Here is a 21,421-nt window from a genome sequence, read left to right as displayed (position 1 = left end):
CCTTGCTCTTGCAGGAAACTGCACTAGTGGCTTCCTTCAAGTTGGCTTTCTGCTTGTTTTAAGGGGCATCCTGTAAACAAATGAGATGTGAAAGGCCAGGTGAACAAGAAGCCTGTGTGTCTCACCTCTTGCTTAGCTGAAACTGCCAAGATTTCAGGACTATGCTAACTGAAGGAGGAGGACAGAGTCAACTTTACAACAACAAAGTAACAATACCCTTCAGAAAATACTTTTACAATCTCTCTTTACAGACTTTCGAATCCTTTCCATTTGGCTGCAAGCCAAGGTCAATGTTGCAAACCAGAACATGTTAGTAATTAGTTTTCTTACAAGAGTCAAGGGAAGGAAGCTCTTTTATTAATCCTCTTCAACCAGTGACTCCCACAGCATCCCTACAGCTGGCATATTTCCGTCATTCACGCCACCTACAGCAGCTATACTGCTCCTTTTTAGAGGCACAGTCAATCATGAGCAAGTGAAGGGCAAAGTAGAAAACCTCCTATTTATCCCATGCTTCAAGGCTTTATACCAGTGTTGTATCTCTCTCTAACAGAATTAAGTGATCAGCTGTTTTGTTTTCTTCCTGTGCTGTCAAAGGCAACATATTTTGTTACGTGTGATCACTCTTTAAATTCTTTTTGGTCAAATTCCAGTTCATCTCACTAAGGTACTCCATAAATCCTCTTTGCAAACTGGACTGGGGAAGACATCCATCCCTTTCACAGTTACAGAAGGATGCTTTCTGTTGCTGCGCACTGGTGAGGAATTACAGTCTCATATGAGAAGCACCTACATTTCAGGGGCAGATGAAATGATTCTGACCCAATGACCACACTATTTGCATGTTAAATATCTGTAAGCCGTTTGGAATCCCATAGGATAAGAGAAACATTAGTGATACAGCATAACAAAAAAAAAAAAAAAAAAAAAGGAAAAAAAAAAAGGTGGCAATTTGATGTTCCTAGAAGGAAACCAACTTCATGAAACTGAGAAAAAGGCTGTGGCTAAGATGGTGATATAATACAGGCTGTTTTAAGTGACTGATAATGCATACCTTGAAAAATCAGATTCTTCTGAGCTGAGGACTCAAAAAGAGACATCATTTCTGAAAATGTGTAAATTTTTTCCCTTCTTTTTCAGGACCAGATTACTGCGCTATTTTACATCGATCATGTTTTTTAAACTTTTCAATCATTGTGCTTGTTTGTTTTCAATATATCTTCCCACCCCCATACACAGTTTGCCTAACCAAGGACAACATAACTCCCACTTCAGAAAAAGGGGCTGCACTTAATAGCGTTCTCTGGAAGCAAAAAACTTTTTATTCTTTTGTGGTTTCAGGGAGTGAACCAGTAAAATGATTAGACAAGTTTCAAGTAGCACCACCCTAGAAGCAGCTTGGAAAATTCCACTGTTGTCTCTTTCTCAAAAGCTGTTTTCCAAAAAAATGTCAGCTCTCATTTCCTTACCTCCACAGAATTCCTCGGGTTGCTGTTCTCATAGGGTTTGCTTTTGGGCGGAGGTGGGGGTGGGGTGCTCTGTAAGCCAGCAGTTGCCAATCCATCAGCTTGCAACGAGGGGAAACCTAGAAGCAACAACAATAACAAGACAAGACATTAAAGTAGACGGAAAAGGAACGGGAAATGGGATTGACCATGTCGAATTTTAAGAGAGATTCATTTAATATCTTGTGCTTTCCATCTGCTAACAGTTCTCTGCTTTAGCAGCTAAACCTGAATCGGTATGTCAAAGTAGAGTCACAGTTGTATCTCCCTTGAGTTCAAAATGCCCAGAACAGTTCTATCTTCATCAAATGAATCTAAGCTTATATGAAAAATACATGCCTGAGAGAACAGAAAATTGAATCCATTATCACATCTGCAATGTTCAGTGGGGTTTCCTTTCAGCCTGGGCCTCAGCCTGAGAATTCACTTTGATTTTAACTCCAGTTGATAGAGTAGATAAGTACACAAACTTCAGAAGAATTCCTGGGAAGCTGTCCTGCTACTAATGGCAATTAAAACTGCTTGCTAAGTAGAAGAGTAAGGTTTCACATTCCTTCCACAGATCTTTCTTCATATAGTACTCCTGCATTTGTTTGTGTTTCTGGTTGTCTCCCCACCCCGTACCCCAGCCTGATACATATTCTTTGGCTTTAATCCTCTCACAGCAGTTTTATGCTAGTTTAGTTCATTATCTACACTGGATTCTGAATTTATATGCATGTAAGAGGAATGACAGTCAGGTCCTACATATGAACTTCCGGTCCTTTAAAAAAAGAGCAGTAGAGTGAGAAATGCAATGACAAGCAAGGAAGTTGTCAGTGGTGATATTACAGTTGTATTTTTACCTTAGCCGTATTTATACGTTGCTTCAAAATTAACCACAGAGCTTACTGGATATGCAAGGAAGGTAACTGCACATAGTATTCATTTTGCCAATTCTTCAAGATAAATTCGGTTTCTTTCAACATTTATTAGCTGAGTTTCCAAGCTGCAGAGCAACTTCTCCTGAAACTTTCTGCCACATGATGGGAATTATTGTTCATTAATTAATAAAGCCTTCAGGGCTTGCCCAGAAAATTTAGCCATAGAGCTGATCAGAAATACCATGCTGGATTGATGCGGTTCCATCCAGTGAATTCACAGGAGATACTCCTCTAGTATGTGCTGTAACCACCTGACTCGATGCATTTACAAGCATCTACATCGACTGCATGTGATGTTCGCCTTGAGGTTTAATATAACTTCCCACAAGTCAATACAGCAGAAACCAAGAAAGAAATTGAAAAAGATAAAAATTGTTCTCTGGAATTCATCTGATATACTCATTTTAACAAGTGATATGTAAGTCACAAGTACAATTGTAGTGCCTTTGATAGCACTGCCAAATTCTGTTATCTGACAAAAATGTCTACAAACATTAACAGCCTAGAGCCACTTTCTGTGAACTACTTCAGAGCAGTTCTTCCCTCCTTCTTTCCCTCCCCAGTGAGGTTATCTCAGCAAATATATAGTAATTCCTACTACTGCAGGTACTGCCCTGAAGGATGTGGCAGTCACCCTGTAAAAGAACTTACTTTGGGTTCTTGGGGTTTTGGGAGTGATCGGTGGTGGGCTGCAAGGCGTTGACTGCTGGAGTGAAGAACCCTGAAGCAACGTCAGTCTGTTGTCTCCTAATTGAAGACTCTTTGGCCTTTGTGCTTTTCCTGACATGCCCTGGTTTAAACAAAGAGTAAACAAAACCTTTAGAAGTCAGCAAGGTTGCTGCACACGTATCAGATAATCAGACCTGTCACAAAAGCATCAATATGCTCTAGAAAAGCCATGCATAAGACAGAAAGGTGCATTCAGGTGAAACATGAGTGAAGCCACTGCACTGGTTAAGCCAAGCCATGTCAAAAGGCATACACTGTGCTTCTATGACACATCTAGTTTTCTGTCAGACCTTACTAACTGGGTAGCAATAGTAAACTGTTTTTAACAACCTTAGTGTATTAACTAAGAAGGGAAGACATCAGGCTGAAAAACAGCTGCATTTGACTAGCAGTTCTGTGAATGAATGAATGTGTGAGTGTGTGTGTATGGGGGGGAAGTCTTTCCAAGAACAAAAAAAAAGATGAAATTCTGGGTGCAAGTCAGGACTACTAGTATCATCCAGCGCCTTAGGGCTGTGAAACTAGTCTACTTCAGGCTTTACAGAGCAAATCTGTTGCATTTGGGACTCGGGAGATGTTGTTCCAGTTCCTTCCAGTGTCACCCATGTCCTCTGTGCTCTTCACTCAAATTATGAGGCCATCAGAATATGGTTCCAAGAGTCTGGTGCATTAATATTATGGTCTTTTTAAATATTAGTTTATTGCTTTATAGAGAAGGCTGTCACTTACACATGTAATTAAACTCACTGGGCTCTTTAAGAGATCAACTCTCCATCATTAAGCAGTTCAGTATTTCTCACTGTGCAGAAGGGACCACCCATTGGTGTACAGTGAACATAAAACTTAGAAAGACCAAAGCTGCTGGACATACAACAAGCCTTTGGTTCCCTCTGGCTTTCTAGCTCCTAAGCACCTTAGTCAAGAGCTGCATAAAATCAGTCTGTCCAATTCTTGTGCTGCACTATGCAGCGATGGAACAGGCCAGCTATAAAGAACAGCTTTCTCTGTACTTTGCAATATTCTTAAGCATGAATATAACCCTTGACTACTCATTTGCTTCAGTAAGCTGATCACACATGTAATTTCCCCTCAGAGATATGGGGAGAGAAGGGAGGGTGGGTGTTCTGTTTTGCATCTCTCAGCTCTCTGCAATGCAAAGTCTTGGACAGACATGCCTTACTGTCCTAGTGAAGTGGTCAATAAAAATGGCCTTTCTCCCAGATCTTTTCCCTCTAGTTTTACTTAATAAAGTGATCAGCAGCTGACATCAGTTTGTGGGTTAAACCCATTTAATTCAACAGCAGCTCTTCCAGAGGCAGAGGGCCAGGCCTCCTGAACCACTAATATTTACAACCCCAGATTTTCCTCTTGAGTGGAAAGCCTGTCAATACCAAATGACATGATTCTAGAACCACAGTTCCCCTTTTTATAAATATTCTGCAGACTCCAAGTGCTGGCAGCATCACTCAGATTTGATGAGAATTCCTGAATATATAGCAGCATAACCTGTTCCTGCCAGATTCAGTTGAGATCTTGGGAGAGAAAGGGAAATAGAAGAACTCATGTTTTCTCATTATTTACGCTGCCTGTGTTAAGTCAAATTAGCATCACTGAGCCACCAGCTTAAATACTCAGATGCCTAATTCTTGCATACTCTCTGACAGTGTAACATAGTCTTTGCATAAATCAGGATAATACTCCAAGGTCATGCAACTCTACTTTTGGGCTGAAACTTATCCATTTGTATGAGGTGATCATTCTGAATCCCACTGTCAACCTTAATGCCTAACAGTCTCCAATACATTCCTCATTACAACACTCCTGTTGGGGTATAGATTTATTCCTCTTTTGCAAATTATTTGCTTAAGGAGTAAACACTCCTGCCCTCACGCAGGAGGTCTGGAGCAGGGTACACACTGGAAGAATCATTTTTTCAAAGTCCCAAGCTGGTGACCTAACTCTTTTCAACTCCCCAGTCTATCAAACTGATCTTCACCTTGCAGTACATTTGATTTGTGCAGTGATGCTGACTGATAGCAGCTGAACATCTGGCTTGCCAGCTGGATTTTTGAGTGGGCTAGCAGTATCTGCTTGCTCCAACAAAAACAGAACAATTCTGCATGATGCTGAATTGAATTGAATGCTGAATTCTTGCAGTCTTCCACTCCTACAAGAAATGAGGGCACTGAGCACCTAGATGAAACACCAGTGCCTCATGCTTCCAGTTTATACTTTAAGCCAAACTGCAGTTCGGTCTGTGACTCAAGTTTTCCAAATAAAAAAGCAAGAAGTACTCAGATGACCAAGGCTTTTGGTATTTGAACCTCTCCCACTATTTAATGAAGTTCCCAATGACAAGCATGGCTGAAAGCAACGGAAGCACTAAAACCTCCTGCTGTGGATTTTATTATTGCTTTTTTTTTTTTTTTTACCATTTTGGAAGTCAGTTCCGTTTCTGGCTCCTTCTCTACAATAACCTGAGACTTGCTAATACTCCAGTCCTTCCGCTTGAGTTTGCTAATCCGGTTATCACCATCATCTTTCACAGGCACTTCCTCAGCTCTGGAAGCTGCTGATATTCTTCTTTCCAAGAGAGGCTCCAGAATAGATCTGTGGCCCACACCAAAAGAGTGAAAAAACATGCCACATTACTCCATCAGACATTTAAAGCACTGTCTGTTAAAAAGCTGTGATCTCTTAGTTTGCATAAGAGATTATTGTGAAAAACTGAGTTATGACCATGGAATCTTCAGTGAGATTTGTGCTTCTAAGTTACCCTAGCAATTTTGAGGATTATGTCTTAGGTACGAGGTAAAGTGTGATCTACTAGTAGAGGGAGCCAGACCTGCATTTTATGCTGAACCCTGCCACCACATCTGCTGTGTGACCTTAAGCAAGTCAGCTAGACTCCCTGTTTATCACAGATGCAAACTAGATGTACAGAGAAGTAACATCCAGAAATGTTTCCATGTGTGGCAGCTCCTTTTAATGCCATGAATGCAGCTGCAAACAGGTAAGCAGAACAACTACTATATGACTATGCACCTCTTTGCAGACCACAAACTAAATTACCTTGTAGTATCTTACACCTGTTTTCCAGCATTCCTGGGAAACAGAAATAGTGTGCATCTGAAATACACTGCCTCCAGCCCTCTTCAGTATCATTTAGGTAACTGCAACTCCAGAGACAGTTGTGTGGGTTCAATTCCCAGAACTATCCCTAACTATGCTTCAAATTCCCTATCTGTAAAATGGAATAACAACATTGGCTTCCATTTAAAGTTTTAAATGTGTAGGTATTACTGTTGTGTATGGAATAGATCTTTTTTTAAGAGTAAGTAATTCCGGCAAAGGCATATCCCAACTCTTGCAAATCACATGTAAAGGCTGATTACTAACCCGTCTGAACCTGGTCTGGAAGAAGCGCTATCAGATGATGTGGAAGATGTAGAGACCACAGAAGACGCCACAGATGTGACAGAGAGCCGTCTCAGCGTGGAAGACATGATATAGGGCAACACGACAGAGCCTGACCTGCTCTGTTTCCTTTCAGTGAGGGAGGGAGGCTGCAGACAAACATGCTTGCGATAAATCATGTAACACTAACTCACTCACAAGTGGGAAAGGGAAGAGTTTGTTTAAGGCAAAACACTAAACAACCAGGTACGCTTACCAAAGTTATCACACCATACCGCTTCTCCACCTTCTTCTTCAGCTCTTTGAAACAGGCTGTCAGTCTGTCATGCAGAGGCTTCAGCTGTTCTGTCAGCTTCTCACCATGGATTCTAATCCCTTCTGCCAACAACGGCATCTGAAAGGAGGAACAAAATTAAGCTACAGAAGGACAAATCACCTGTCCTGTTCCAGGAAGGAATTTTCTATGTATGTTACACATCTCAGATACACTCAAAGGACTTAAATCAACGTGTTTTGAGTTTGCAGAGGCAAAAAAAAGCAATCATACAGTAGGGAAGCTCAGCTACTGACTCATAACTTGTGACACTGCAGTAACTTGACTGTTTGTTTGAGTTCCATGTGTTGAAGAAACATGAACACTTTCCCCATCTATAGCTATGGTTCCCTCTTCCCCACTCAGGTTCCATATCCTGCTTTGGAAAACACCGTGTTTGGAAAAAAGCATGTTAAATGTTGGAGTATCACTTCTTAGCCCCCAAAGCTGTATGATTGTGAGGTAGCTTTAACTGGGCTTTGTTGTGTGGAAATATGTAAAAACTGGTCTGCAGGGATGCAATTTGCACTACAAGAAAACAGGGCAATGTTTCATTGCTATGCAGGTCAAAATAGACAACTTTCAATGGTGAGACTGACAAAACATTAGATCTGATGATTTCATGAAAAGTAACAGATATTTTGTTACACTCATGAGGGAAAAAATCTATGCCACGTTGGCAAATATTTCAGAATAACATTTCAGAGCAACACAGGTACGTGGAACATTTTAGACCACAATTTTAGAGTACAGCAGTTTCCTTAAAATATAAAACCAATTGTACACATGTCCAGATTGTTCTTATAGCATTTATCTGCATCATCCTCCAAAACAATGATGCTGGAAAAACATCTGCACTCACACATAGTGCTTCCACTTCTTTCCCAATACAATACCTGTAGAGCAATTAGTTGCTTAAGCAGTTCAATTTTATCTTGATCTTCAGGATGTTCTTGAAGATACCTCTCTGTGAAAAAGGCCTGAAAGCAAAGAGAGAAGCTGATAGAGACATTACGTTGCTTTCACAGTTAACTCTGAATGAAAGATCCCTGTGCTTTAAAAGCAATTCATTGCCATTATTCCTCATATTTAAAACAAATTTTGCTATGTCCCTGACATAAAGCTGAGGGACAAAGAACCATGGTTATTTATTGAGAACTGGGAATAAAAAGATACTTTTTTTGTTTAAAAAACCCCCAAACCAAACTGTTTTTTTCAGTGAAACAGGTAAAAAAAAAAGTTGCTTTATCTGAAGGGTTTTCTTCAATTCCAATACCCTTCTCATAAAGCAGTATTAATTTGAATAACCAAGGTTACATTACTTATCACTCAAATGTGAGTAGCAGATCTCATCTCTTGAGTTCTCATTTCAAAAAGTCTCTTTAATTTTTAGCATTCAGGGACCTACAGTACACAATGACACGCAGACAACCTCAGCTGCAGAAAGGTGAACAGGGCATCTCCTGCCTGCAATTTCCTTAAGCTCTATGATTTAAGCCCTTAAGTACAACATTTTCACACGGGGCTTGTTACAAAGATTCAGTAGAAATAAAGACTGTGTTGAGATTTTTGACTCACAGTTTGATTCAACAAAGGACCTTTAGTCTACACTTCTTATGTGTTTACCTTTAATCAACAGAATCTGGTATCGGTTTAAAGTTGAACAAACACAAGTACACTTTCCTGGACTGAAGCCTTAAAAATGTGCCAATTCACATTATGCGCTACAGTGTATTGCATTGAAATGTATCACAATTCCTGGGGAGAAGAATTTAATTTTTCTTTTTCCTAGATAAAATCCCTAGTAACTTTTCATTTGTTTTTAAAACGTGTCTCTGAACTATTTCAGCCTCTGCATATATTTCTGAGTTCTGCGTTCCATTAACTCGACTGTATGCACAAGTGTTTATAGGCCTAGTGGTATGATTCTGAAAAAGGCTGATGTCAAGAGGAGGTTAGCCTGTGAAAGGACTGCCGGGTAGGTCCCAGCGGATTTTTCTTGAAAGTGTTTAATTATTGCAAGAAGAAAGCGCATGTTAAAAACGCAGACTTTGGCTTTTGGCTACAATGAAACAATTAAAACTCAAGATTTTAGCCGCCCACAAAAGCCAAATGTTCTGTACTGATCTTCAGTTGAAATAGGAAAATATGAACCAGAAATGAGTATTTCCAGATGTGGTTACAGATACTTTTGTGTTTCCTAGTTTCAACTGCTTTCCCACTTTCGTAATTCTAAACTTTATGTCAACCTTAATTCATAAAATGGGACGATTTAGGGCCAAATTCAGCCCTGGCAAAGTATGCTGATTCCAGAGGAGTTGCAGAGTTAGACCCCCAATAAATCAGACCCTCTCCCATTTAACTTTTGCACTTCATTTCATGTGACTGGAACACATCTGAGAAGAATTAAATGTGTTTTAACACCATCCATTCAATTTATGGAAATAAGCAATATTATTTTGTGCTGGGAATACCATCATTAGATACTGGGAATAAACAGCTTAAGTTAAACATCACAAAAAAAGAACATACACTGTTCAACTGAAGTCAGCTGAATAAACCCGGATAGGAAATACTGCTTTTTCCCTGAAATACATGCTCTTTGCTGCAAGACTCCAAAGACAGATTATCTGCTGGAAAGAGAAATCCTCATTTGCCTTACCATTCTATGTTAATACAATGGAGAAACGCTAGTTCTTTTGCTTTTCTTTGCTACTTGCACAGTTCATTGGGCTGACCAAGCACCTCAATGCCCCCATGAGGTAGGCTCATGTTATTATCACCACTGTAAATGAGGCCCAAAAGAGCTGGATCATTCATCTCCGCGGCAATGCACTAAACTAAAACTAAACGCTAAAGATGGGGGGGTTTCCACCTTGCAGTCTAGTGGAAATCTCTTATCTTTGTTCTTTTCTCCTCTTTGAGCTCCAAACACACAGATACATCTACAGAACACACTACATCTGAGTAATAGCTGAAAACTGAACTTGAATCTCCCATGATTCAATCCAGGTCTTGAACATTGCAGAGGTCAACAGACTGAGCTACAGATAAATGTGAAAAAGACCTTTTCGTAGTTGGTATATCCCCCCATGACCGCTGGGTCCACAATCCCATTCAGGAGCATAGAGAGAGGATGTACAGGAAGACTCCGGTCCCAGACATGCTGTTGGACAATGTTGCTGATTTTCTCATTGGTTAGCTCCATCGTTTCTATGGCATTCTCCAAGGGGCTGATCTCTTCCTGATGGAAAGAAGAAACAGAATAAACCTTCATTCGCCTCCACTGAATATGAAGTTAAGTAACTCCTCATGTATGAATGGCAGCCCAATAGTTTCCAGCAGAGGATTTTGGACCCCCTGTGCTAACCAGCTTGCCATTCAGATATGAATGCAAGAATGATCTTACACTTTAACCTGCAGGAACAACAGTTTAGGACTTGGCTGCTGCCTGCGGAATATGTTACAGAAGGAACCGCTCTGCCAAGCATTATGCAGTCAACGTAGACCTTTGCTGCCTTGGGTAGAGCTGTCTGCAGAATGGCATAAAAAGACAAGCACACTGAAGAAGATACACGTTTGCTTTTATCTGAAGCAGAAGTTACTGATGTGCCACATCCAACAGTGGAAGGACTAGTAGTCCTAACTGTTGCAAGACTCTCTATTTCATGAAAGATTGGAGGGGATGAGACCCAGCCCATATGCAGAACTCACCGTTGTAATCTGTTTGACTTCAAACCACTTGAGGATGCCTGGAAATGAATATGCTGTCGTGTAGGTTGTCCTTTCTATCCACATATTCTAGATAAAGAAGGAAAAAAATCCAAGACGTAAGGAAAATATTGGTCTTGCAATTCAATACTCTTCTGCGGTAGAGCACAGAACCAGGCTTCCAGGACTAGCTGGCAGAACCTACACAATGATTTCACCTTCACTAACTGAGATGGAACCCAGTGTTTTTGGCAAGAAATACCACCTCTACTATTTAAATGGCATCAACATTAGCAGTAGTAGGCTGTTATCCTCCATGTGGATCAGTATTAGCAGGACTGCGATTATGGCATATTTAGCCAGTTATATGCAACGTGCCCAACCACTACACATAAGCAACAGTACGCGTCATAGGCAGCAAGGAAACATGCTATAGCAGTACACCCGAGACTCACTCTCCACTGCAAATCTTAAAAGTTGGCCTGAAGTTGAACTGATCCTTCATAGTTAGAGGCTGGCCTCCTTAAGGACAGCTACATCATTCGCAATCTAGCAGACACACAGCTGTACTCTGTAGGAAGCTGTGGTTAGACTGCACAATATTTATGGATTCTACACCAAGGATTTTGAACGTTTCAACTTCAGCTATAGAGCCCCTTGACATTATCACACTGGCTTTACGTAAAGATTGCAATGTGAAGTGCAGCCCTTTGTTTCTCCTACATTTTAATAGCAAAACTCCATTGCCACAGCGGACGGAAAAAAAATAGCAACAGTGTTGTTCAAAATGCCACCAACAAAATAAATAATTGCATAGAACCATTTTCTCATAGCACAGACACCCAAGCCGACTGGCATCAAAACCAAAGTACTCACGGCAAACTCGTTGTCTGGATCTTTTTCTCCTTTCCTGACCGGTCGGGAGTGTGTGAACTGCTGTACCTCATTTGCTCTGTAGTAGCTAGAAAGAAGCAGAGTAAACGGTGAGTTTTCTCACCTCCCACCCTCCTTACATAAATGTTCTTCTGTTTCCTCTCAAAAACAACCAAGTTTAAACTGGACTGTGAAACAAATTTACACAAGACACAAAGGCACTCCACCTTGTGCCTAGGCTAGTTGAGAAAAATACAGAGGAAAAGTTGAGGGAAAAGAAATTACTTTAAGATCTGTTCAGGAACAGGTTTATCTTTATAATTAGGTGGCAGGTTCATCACAGGCTTCACAATAAAGCATTGCACATCTGAGCAGCTATAGTTAAGGATGAAAAACTATGAATCCTTTTGGGAAAACAGGAGAGGGAGAGAAATACCCTTCCTGTTTTCATCAAATGTCAGACTTCTCAACAATTCCCTGTGCTCTTGTCAAGTTTGAAGAAAAAAAATACTTACCAGTTCATCAACAATCACAGGCATTATATTGCTTCTTGTAGTTTGTATGCTACTCATGAACTAAAAGCCCCAAAAGATAAGGGCTGTACAAGTACTTCCAACTATTGAAATTCCCTGGTGAAATGCTTGCGAAGCCTGGGTGCTACCGATTTCTACTCTGAGGACAGGAAAACAAGATTCTGTACTATGTTCTGTAATGGATGCACCTGTCTCTTCTCTCTCCTGCACCACCCCACTGTTATTTGTCAGATTTCTCCAGTGTAGTGAAGCTGCCCCTCCCTCCCACTTTTTAGATCAATAAAGCTAACTGAATAAAGTAGGCTGTTTTTAATCAGTGAATATCTACTTCATCGTCAGCTTTTTGCACCTGTGAACCATGATAGAAATTAAAAAAAAAGAAGTTAGTAATAGTATCCCCAAGCACAACAGCTTATGATGTTGTTCCTCCAGAGTTCTGTTTTAAGGACTGTAATGAAGGCTTTACAGAAGTAAAAACCTGTATGGAAAAGTAAAGCATAAACAATTTGACCCACATTAAGAGATTATTTCTGCCAATCACCTGCCAATTGCACTCTGAAGTGGCTGTGTTTTACGGCTGGATAGGGTAGCCCCATGCATCCTTTATTTCACTGAGGGTAGTTCTAAACAGTATTTTGAAAGCAAAGGCAAGGTCATTCTGTCTGCATTGAAGAGCCAGCTGGATACCAGCCAAATCTGAACCCAAAACTGCATAGCCACATTAGATCAAGCGCTGAGCCCAAGCTAATATATTCTTTCTCTCAGGAGAGCTTATTAGCTCAGGCTCCATGCCATGCTAAGCTTGCTATACAGCTTCTAGTTCAGAACTGGTGGAAGACTAGCCTGCTTAAGTGTGTAGGCATTCCCCGAGACTGTGTACAGCTCGCTTGATATCTCCTGTACACTATTATGAAACAACCACAGGAAGAACAAGGCATTTTGTCATAGAAGAGTGAGGAAACAGATTCTAAGCAAAAGTCAAAAGGAGCCTGAGACAAAAGAGGTTAAAAAAGCATGAAATTAAAACAAACTACAGAACCATCAACCCCTGCCTAACACAACAGTGATTTGGGCACTCAAACTCCTCATCTTTTCAGAAGGTGTTTGTAAGAGTCCGAGAAGAACCTGTACCAAATCCAAGCTATGCAGCTGCTCCCCTTTATAATGGGGCTATGCCAAAGGCCCGGAACCAAACACCCCCAAACTTTTGCAAGAGTTCAGATCTATATCCAAAGTTTGCAGTTCAGGTTCATCTTGAGCCAAAAACATTACAACAAACACAAACAGATGCAAAGGAAGTAGCTGAAACAAAGCAGCAATAGAAGAGGCATTTTTTGATACCAAGCTTGGTCTTGAACGAATTTTAATTTCCTATGTGGATTTAGTGCTTGGCAGGCTTATTGCAAGGGAAGCATCTGGTATCACTGCTTGGGTTGTGCCTTTGTACACAGACTTTTAAGGCCAAAATGGACCATCAGATTCTCTAGTCTGACCTGCAGAACACTGGCCTGTATAACACAGGCTAGAAGCCCAGTAACTTGGTTTTTACTGATGTACATCTTCCAGGAGCACACCTGCTATTGACTGGAAATCACAAACAAGAATCTGAAGCATCTTCACTAGGTTGCACTTAGTCATGCTCACAATTAAGAGAAAGAGGATCTTAAGCCTAGTGGTGTGCTGTAGCACACAGTTTGGAGTTCTACCAGCATAAAGACAAAATAAAATTAAAAAAAAAAAAAAAAAACAAAAAAAAAAATAAAAAAGAGGGCTGTTCCCCCAACAACTTTCATCAACCTAATCACTTCACACTTCTTACCAAGTGACTTCTAGGGAAAAGAAAAAAACCAAAACCCAGCCCCTTCATAAAAGCTAGTTAACTGCAAGCAAGAAGACAGCATACTTTTATAGCCTAACTTTCATTACCTGTATTTTACCTCTTTCACCTAGAAATACCAAACGGGATCACACCTATACTACAGTAGTCAGCACCACCTGCTTAAGAAAAAGGTACAAGAAATCCTGACCTGCAATCTGTTACGGTTTCATCCCAACAGCAACTCATTTAACTCTGACAATATCAAACTGTCTCTCTTTTTCAGTATGTTTAAGTTCACTATTGCAATTCTGCATAGTCTTATTTTCATGCCCAGTGCCTGCCTTCAAAGCCCCCCTGGAGCAGTAAGCTCCTTGCTTATTATTGTTATTTACCAATTCTGCTACTCTAGGAAAAAGGCAGATCTTGAATGTGCCAAAACTTATTAGAACCAAAAGATACACTGTTTAGAAGAAGACTTGATCTCTTCTCCTGGAGGGGCAGTGCTGGTCATCTTCTCAGCACTAGGAAACTGGGTCAATAGCTTCAGATTGAAGTCCTCCCTTCGTTCATACTCTTTGCCACGGTAGATAAAAATTTTATTCTGTGGGTAGCAGAAGAAAAAGAGAATTAACACTAAACAAAGCAATGAGAAAGAGCTTTCCAAACATACACAGAGTAGTCTCAGAGATCTAGTTTATATGAAGGATTGTCCCCTAGCTTAACAGACAGTCAGAACACGTGAAAGAGGAAAAACAGGCTGGAGTGAGAACACAGCAACTCTCAGGAGCAAGGCCCTGCAATGGCAACCTCACATTTGTCTAGGAAATTCACTGTTCCACATACAAGTGTTATTGAACACGTTCATACTTTCTAGCACTCTAAGAACTCACACATTCAACACATGAAATCTCAGTCAGGGGACTGATTTTAAATAAAAGAACATGTGTGCCAGAAAGTTCTTTAATGCAGGGAACTGCATGCCCCTTGCCAGACCACTTACAGTATGCGTTAACTGAGGGATCTCTCTATGCACAAAGACATGAGTTTTACCTCCGTTCCACTCCCGACTCTCTTCAGCTACCACTAACAAAATGGCCAGCTATGGCAGTTTTGCACTACACGCTTAACAGTAGACCATGGGCAATTATTTTTCCAAACTGGCCACCAAGCGGTGGTGGTTTCCGGAAAGGACGGATTCAAAAACATGACCTGGAGGGGAAAGCCTTCTATGCCATCCAGTTACACAGTTCTAAGTTAACATTTTTCTTTTTCATTAAGCTTGGCTTCCATTTAAGGCCAGCAACTTCCAACAACTCCAGTCTGAAAATGTAAATGTTCCTTAATTTTAAATAATAGTCAGGACTATTTTCTAGTATGATGTACCCTGCTCATCTCACTCACTTTGGCTAGATTCTTGTATTATAGCTAGTACAGATCCAGTAATGCTTAGCAGCAATCTCAAACATGAAGCATCTTTGCATATTAATTCTTCTGCATGGGACAGACTCTCACTAATGTGCTTGAGCATTGAAATGATCCATGTCCTGAAAATTAGGTTGATTCAGGCTGAAAAGCAATGGGATAAACTCTTTACAAGCTAAACATTTTCTAACGGCAACAATCATATTTCTGAGGAAGTGTATAGGGCACAAATACAAAAGGTAGATTCTGCTTAAGTCCATATAAGAACATACCAATCATCTTGCAACCCACCAACTTTATTAAAGCTGGTAATACAAAAAACCTAGTCTCTTACTTGTCTCTTTTTATATGCCAAAATGCTTTGAAATACTTAAGCAATTTAGATCTCTCAGTGTCATTTAAAGGTAAAGGAGTTTGGCATCTGAATTTTCTTGGAAGCTCTGCAAAAGTTGTGACTTTTAGGGTACCCACCACTCCAGAACTTGAGTGCTGCAGAATTCTTACCCGGAGGAAAGAGGGGAAACCCTGACCGTAGTATCCAACAGCAAAGTACTCTGGTTGAGGTCTCATTGCCTTCATAATATTCTCATAAAAAGTAGCTCGTTTTTTCTGAAAAAGAAAAAGTCACCAGCATTTTCACTTGGGAGTATTCAAGGACATTGCCAGACTGTAGCTCACACTCCCAGTGACCATTCCTGATCTATTAGTTCTCCTGTACAGAACACTTTTTACAATTGTTTTTTTGATACAGTAACTCATACTTATCCATTTACTCGGTTAAATATTTGGTTTGTCTGGACCAGAATCAACTTCATTTCCTGGTTTGCAGACACGAGAATAATGCCATGTTTTTTAGGATTCCAGGAGGATACTTGAAATCCTTAACTACTACAACACAAATTAAAAATAAATATGTTCTGAAACTGAGCAGACACAAATGGTGACAAATGTCAAAGAACTGGCAGAAATAAAACTGGGCAGATGATTCTCATATGAAAGAACATAAAGACCATCTGGTTACATCTTTAACCACTAAAAAATGTAGTTCAGAACCAAGATGAGTCTATAGTTCTGTGTTCATACACGCTAGTATTACCACAGAAATAACAAGGTGATGAGATTTATGGAGCCTGAAAATAGGCCATGCAAATGTTACCTTATTTGATTAACACCAAGAATGCTAAACATCTGCACATTATATTGTCATGCTAATTACAAGGTCAAAACCACACACTTTAAAAAAAAATTATGAAAACATTCTTCTAATATTAAGCTTTACAAAACCATGGAGGTTATGTTGGTTTGTTTGTCTTTAACATAAATGTATTTTGGGCTTATCCCGCTCAACAATATTAATTTAAGCAGTCAGCAGCCTGCTGAAAATGGAGAAGAAAAAAAATCTTACCAGGAGATTACCAAGTCCCTCATAATCAAAAACCTTGTTTTCATACATGTCAGCCAACTCTTTACTTAGTTGAATGGCCTTCTCCCACATCTCCATGGAGGGTGAAGGGAGGCAGGTGGGGGAAGAAGAGCACAAGCAAAATGAAAGACTCAGTTAAAAGCATTCATTACCACAGATAGGCAAACAAAAAATTCAGCTGATTTTAAATCAGGCAGTACTTTAATGCACTGCCAACTTTCCCTTAGACTCCATGCTGTACATTTTTTGCGATAATTATTACAGTCGCACAGCTCTTTTGATTTGTAGATCTGAAAGTGATTTACAAAGCAAGGTTTCTATTGTTACTTGTGATAGGGAAAACTGAGGCACAAAGAGGCAGAAGGACATGTCTAAACAGCAAACGAGAGAAGCCCAGGTGGTCTCCTCCTACAGTAATACTTCATCCCCTGCATCAGGCTTCCTTGGGTTTGTCTCCTTTAGCCCTGGTAGAACCATCTATCCAAAGTACAATGTCCTGGTTTCAGCTGGGATAGAGTTAACTGTCTTCCTAGTTGCTGGTACAGTGCTATGTTTTGAGTTCAGTATGCAAAGAATGTTGATAACACTGATGTTTTCAGTTGTTGCTCAGTAGTGTTTAGACTATAGTCAAAGATTTTTCAGCTTCTCATGCCAGCCAGGGCACAAGAAGTTGGCACAGGACACAGCCAGGGCACCTGACCCAAACTGGCCAACGGTGTATTCCATACCATGGGACGTCACATCTAGTATAGGAACTGGGAAGTGGGGGCGGGGAATCACCGCTTGGGGACTGGCGGGGTGTCGGTCAGCGGGTGGTGAGCAATTGCCCTGCGCATCATTTGTACATTTCAATCCTTTTATTACTACTGTTATCATTATTATTAGTTTCTTCTTTTCTGTTCTATTAAACTGTTCTTATCTCAACCCAGGAGTTTTACTTCTTTTTTCCCGATTTTCTCCCCCATCCCACTGGATAGGGGGGAGTGAGTGAGCGGCTGCGTGGTGCTTAGTTGCTGTCTGGGGTTAAACCACAACATACAACTAATGCAATTTCAGTATCAGCCAGACAAGCCATACTTCCTGCAGTGCAAAAAACCTGACAAAAGCCATTACCCAGAAGACGAAAGGAAACCACCTATAGTTTTCTCATCTACCCAGTATCTTGAACAGGATTAATTTTTCAGATGCTCTTCAACTAACAAGGGAATGGAAGGATTCAAATATCACCAGGACAAATACATGCCCTGCTCATGCCAGTACTGTGGTCCCTATTTAAAAGCCAGGCCTAAGCATCAAAGGCCCGTTATGGAATCACAGCTGCTTTTACGCTTGAAACCAACTTCAGCCAGCTACATTCACTACGACAAGTATTTACCAGTGAACTGTAAGAACACTGCGGACACTCACTTTGCCCCTGTCAAAGAAGGAGATAATTTCTTGGTAGAGTTTTTCCTTGAGTTCCTGTTGCGAGTAGACATAGTAGCTGTCCCTCTGCAGGAGGTGAGGGACACATGGTTTCTCGGACCACTAGTACAGAGGTAAAAAAAAAAAGGCAAACTTGAAAGAACTGGAACATTTTCAGATTAACAAAGCTTCGCAGTGGATAGACTCACCTTCTGCAGGGATGCATTCAAGACAAATCCATCATCAATAAAAAAGGAGAGCAAGGAAGTTTTGCAGTGATATAAGCTGAGTTGGCTGACTAATGTAAACTAGGAATGCACACAAAGGCACTGCATCTCAGCAGCACGGTTAGAATAACAAGTAGCCAGTAAGCAATAACTTCTGATTATGCTCTCCCACTACACACATAAGCAGCCAGAAAGCTTCAGTTCCGTGCAAATTTTTTTCTACATTAGAAGTTCATTTTTAAATCAGTTTAAGAATCCATCTGAACTTGTGTAATTTTTTTTAGTCACATTTCAAAATCACTTTAAAATGTTAATAAAAGTTTAATTGTGTCTGCAAAACTGGTGTGATTTTGGCTTAAGGTCTTATGCAGAGACACTAACTGAATGTGTATGCTTTATTCATCTGTGGAAGACATGAAGAGGTTGACAAATCCAAATTAAGATGGCTTAGGCTAATGCATGTTATACTGTTCACACAGAAGTGGAAAAAAACTGTACTATGACCCCAAACATGGACATTTTCCCCCAGCTCACTATAGCACTCTTGTTCACCAAGAGTATGTAACAAAATGATGCTAGTAACATTTTTGCTTTCATCCATTTAGCTGCTGTGCAATTTGCAAAATTGTGAAGCTCCTTAATGACTACTAGAACCTAGGTAATGCAAAGTCACTTAAAAAAAAAAAAAAGTGAATTTTTTATTCTGAGCTGTTTGAACTTCATTCAAAACCCATAACCTAAAAGTGGAAACTAACATTGTCTTTAGTGTAATACCTGGAGCAGCTCTGCATGGAGGAGGAGAGTGTATGCTGCCTCTGTGAAGTTCTCACAGTCTGTGTGCAGGTCCCGGAGTTTATATAGATACCTAAATAAACGAAAAGCAATTGTTACTTGATGTGAAGGACTCCTGTATCAGTGTACAGAACACCAAGAGAAATAAAGGCTTCTATACAGTTATGAAGGGAAACACTGTACCTGATATAAATGTCCTCTCGTTTCTTCTCCTTATAAAAATTCTGCCAAGAATAGAAAAAAGTCAAACTTTCATGATGTAAAGCGCCATGGATTTACATCATCATCTCTAGACAAGTAACTTAAGCATCAGGTTTAGATATTTCAAAGATCTTTGCTGTCATTTTGCCTCCTTGGTGCATATGTCCCTGCAACCATTGCTTTAACATAAGGTGGGACTACTGTCACCTCTAGAAAAGGGGTAAGTCAAAGAGAGGAAGTGACTTGTCCAAAGTTATACAGGCTCTGCAGTAGAACAGAGACTTAAACCCACATTTCTCAAACTATCAGCTAGCCATCTTTACTGCCTGTATTTCAGGGCTTCAGATTACCATGTAGACAAGGACCAGCCAAGTCACTTGATTGTGCACTGCAAGTCTTTCTAAATTTTATAGTTAACAATAGCTGGTAGCCTCATTTGGGCCCATCATGAACCAGAAATGGCATGAAGAATTACTTAAAATCCTAAGGGAAAAAAAAAAAAAAAAAATCCTTCAGAATCCACAAAAGCCAGGTCAGTAAAGAAGCATCCATATCCATATCTAGCCTTCCCCATACCAGCACATTGACAGTGCAGCTCATGCGGTTCTCCTTGCTTTCATCATGCATGATTGTCCTGTAGTCCAACAGGTTCTCTAACAGGCTGCTGACCAGCAAAGCAAACACTTCTCCGGAAGCAGACAGATATTTATGCTTCCGACAGTGCTCCAGGAGGCTGCAGATATACCCAGAGAGACAGAAGGGAACACTCAATTATGGTTCTGAGCAGTGGTAAGTAGAACTTCAGCGTAAATTACCCAAACAGCCACTCAGCTAACAGTCAAATACATTTCCTCAACAGAGACTCTCACAGTGCCAAACAGCACATCCGCAGACCTGAGATACCAAAGTCAGGCAGGTCAAAGCGTGCCTTGTTGATCAAAAACCTGGGTTCTACTCTCGGTGCTAAAAGAAGGCTCTGATTTTGCTTTAACTGTCAGCTTGCTGTTGCCAAGCTTTTCCACTTACAACCCCCTTGCCAGTTTGGTACCTGCCTCTAGGGTTTCATCTGCAAGTATAGGGTAGTTCTGCAAGTTGCTGCTCCACAATAAAAGCATTATTTTAAGGCAATCAGTAGCAGAATACCTGTATAGCATTAAGATCACTGTTGACTGCACTATCTCCCTATTCACTGGAGTAATGAATTAGCATTTCTTTGCATTAGAAAAATAGCCAACTAAGCTGTAAAAAAGAGCCTCTATGTTCTTTATAAAACTTACAGTTTCTCCAGTAAAATCTTGTACTGTTCATCCCCTCGGCCACCCTCCACTTCCTGGTCCAGCTTGGTTATCAACTCATTTTCAAACTGAAAAGGCAAAAAACCACAATCAAATAGACAGCAATTCTCAAGAGTGTGGTCTGAATATCAGTAATACTTGTGGCCGGCATTTCTGAACTGCCCTGCCATCAGACACTGGTTTTACAAGCCAAGCTAGAGGACGCTTTCATTGTTGGGAGCAGAATACAAATGGTACAAAGCCAAAATGACAAGATTGGAGCAAGGAAATACAAGTCCTCCCTCTCTCATCCTACAGTCACTGGTAAGTCACGCTCTGGGGTAATTCTTCCCCTTCTCCCCCATCCATTAGCAGTTCAGTTTTGCTAGGATGGAGAAGCATTCTAGCAGCCAGCTTACAGAACGGTGATTCACTCACCCTAAAGAAACTGACCTACTACCATCAGTTAAGGGCAAGTCACAACTCTCTGGCCATCATAAACACTTGTGACTACTAATTAAAGTAACTTCTTATGATGCAAGAACCAAGTCCTGTGTGATTATCTGTCTAGCCATGAAGATATGCCCTGTTATACATGCACGCAGGTCAAGTACATAGTCTCAGTTATAGCTGCAGCTAGTATATAAATACCACTGGAATGGAAAATCCATGCCACACACATCCTGCTTCCTTCTGCCGATTCCAAAAACCCCTGAGACCCTGGGGCCAACCACACCAAAGACTGACGACCCCAAGGGAAGAAAGATCCCATATGCACACTGAAGCTGGGGTCTAAGCTGGTGTGAGGATGGTGCTTAGGGAGATGCACATCACATTTGACAACAGTCTGAAATG

The 21,421-nt window shown here is 40.6% G+C and overlaps 1 protein-coding gene across 3 annotated transcripts in view; it reads right to left on the bottom strand.

Moving 5' to 3' along the window:
- Window positions 1-21,421, bottom strand: part of DOCK5 (dedicator of cytokinesis 5) — a 331,080-nt gene that overhangs the window by 248,334 nt on the left and 61,325 nt on the right. For all 3 annotated transcript variants that reach the window (XM_049831223.1, XM_049831226.1, XM_049831224.1), the window contains exons 34-51: window positions 20,570-20,655; window positions 19,869-20,025; window positions 19,275-19,315; window positions 19,074-19,164; window positions 18,076-18,195; window positions 16,651-16,740; window positions 15,750-15,854; window positions 14,283-14,424; window positions 11,757-11,838; window positions 11,475-11,559; window positions 10,602-10,688; window positions 9,955-10,131; window positions 7,784-7,867; window positions 6,831-6,968; window positions 6,557-6,723; window positions 5,590-5,767; window positions 3,080-3,218; window positions 1,470-1,585 (exon numbers count right to left, since the gene is read on the bottom strand). In XM_049831223.1, coding sequence (XP_049687180.1) covers window positions 1,470-1,585; window positions 3,080-3,218; window positions 5,590-5,767; window positions 6,557-6,723; window positions 6,831-6,968; window positions 7,784-7,867; window positions 9,955-10,131; window positions 10,602-10,688; window positions 11,475-11,559; window positions 11,757-11,838; window positions 14,283-14,424; window positions 15,750-15,854; window positions 16,651-16,740; window positions 18,076-18,195; window positions 19,074-19,164; window positions 19,275-19,315; window positions 19,869-20,025; window positions 20,570-20,655 — 2,085 coding nt within the window. The remainder of the gene's footprint in view (window positions 1-1,469; window positions 1,586-3,079; window positions 3,219-5,589; window positions 5,768-6,556; window positions 6,724-6,830; window positions 6,969-7,783; window positions 7,868-9,954; window positions 10,132-10,601; window positions 10,689-11,474; window positions 11,560-11,756; window positions 11,839-14,282; window positions 14,425-15,749; window positions 15,855-16,650; window positions 16,741-18,075; window positions 18,196-19,073; window positions 19,165-19,274; window positions 19,316-19,868; window positions 20,026-20,569; window positions 20,656-21,421) is intronic.

The sequence above is a fragment of the Accipiter gentilis genome, chromosome 28 (genome assembly GCF_929443795.1).
Source record: "Accipiter gentilis chromosome 28, bAccGen1.1, whole genome shotgun sequence".
In the NCBI taxonomy this organism is placed as follows: domain Eukaryota; kingdom Metazoa; phylum Chordata; class Aves; order Accipitriformes; family Accipitridae; genus Astur; species Astur gentilis.
Note: the sequence above shows the minus strand (reverse complement) of the source record. Positions and strands in the feature narration are given on the sequence as shown.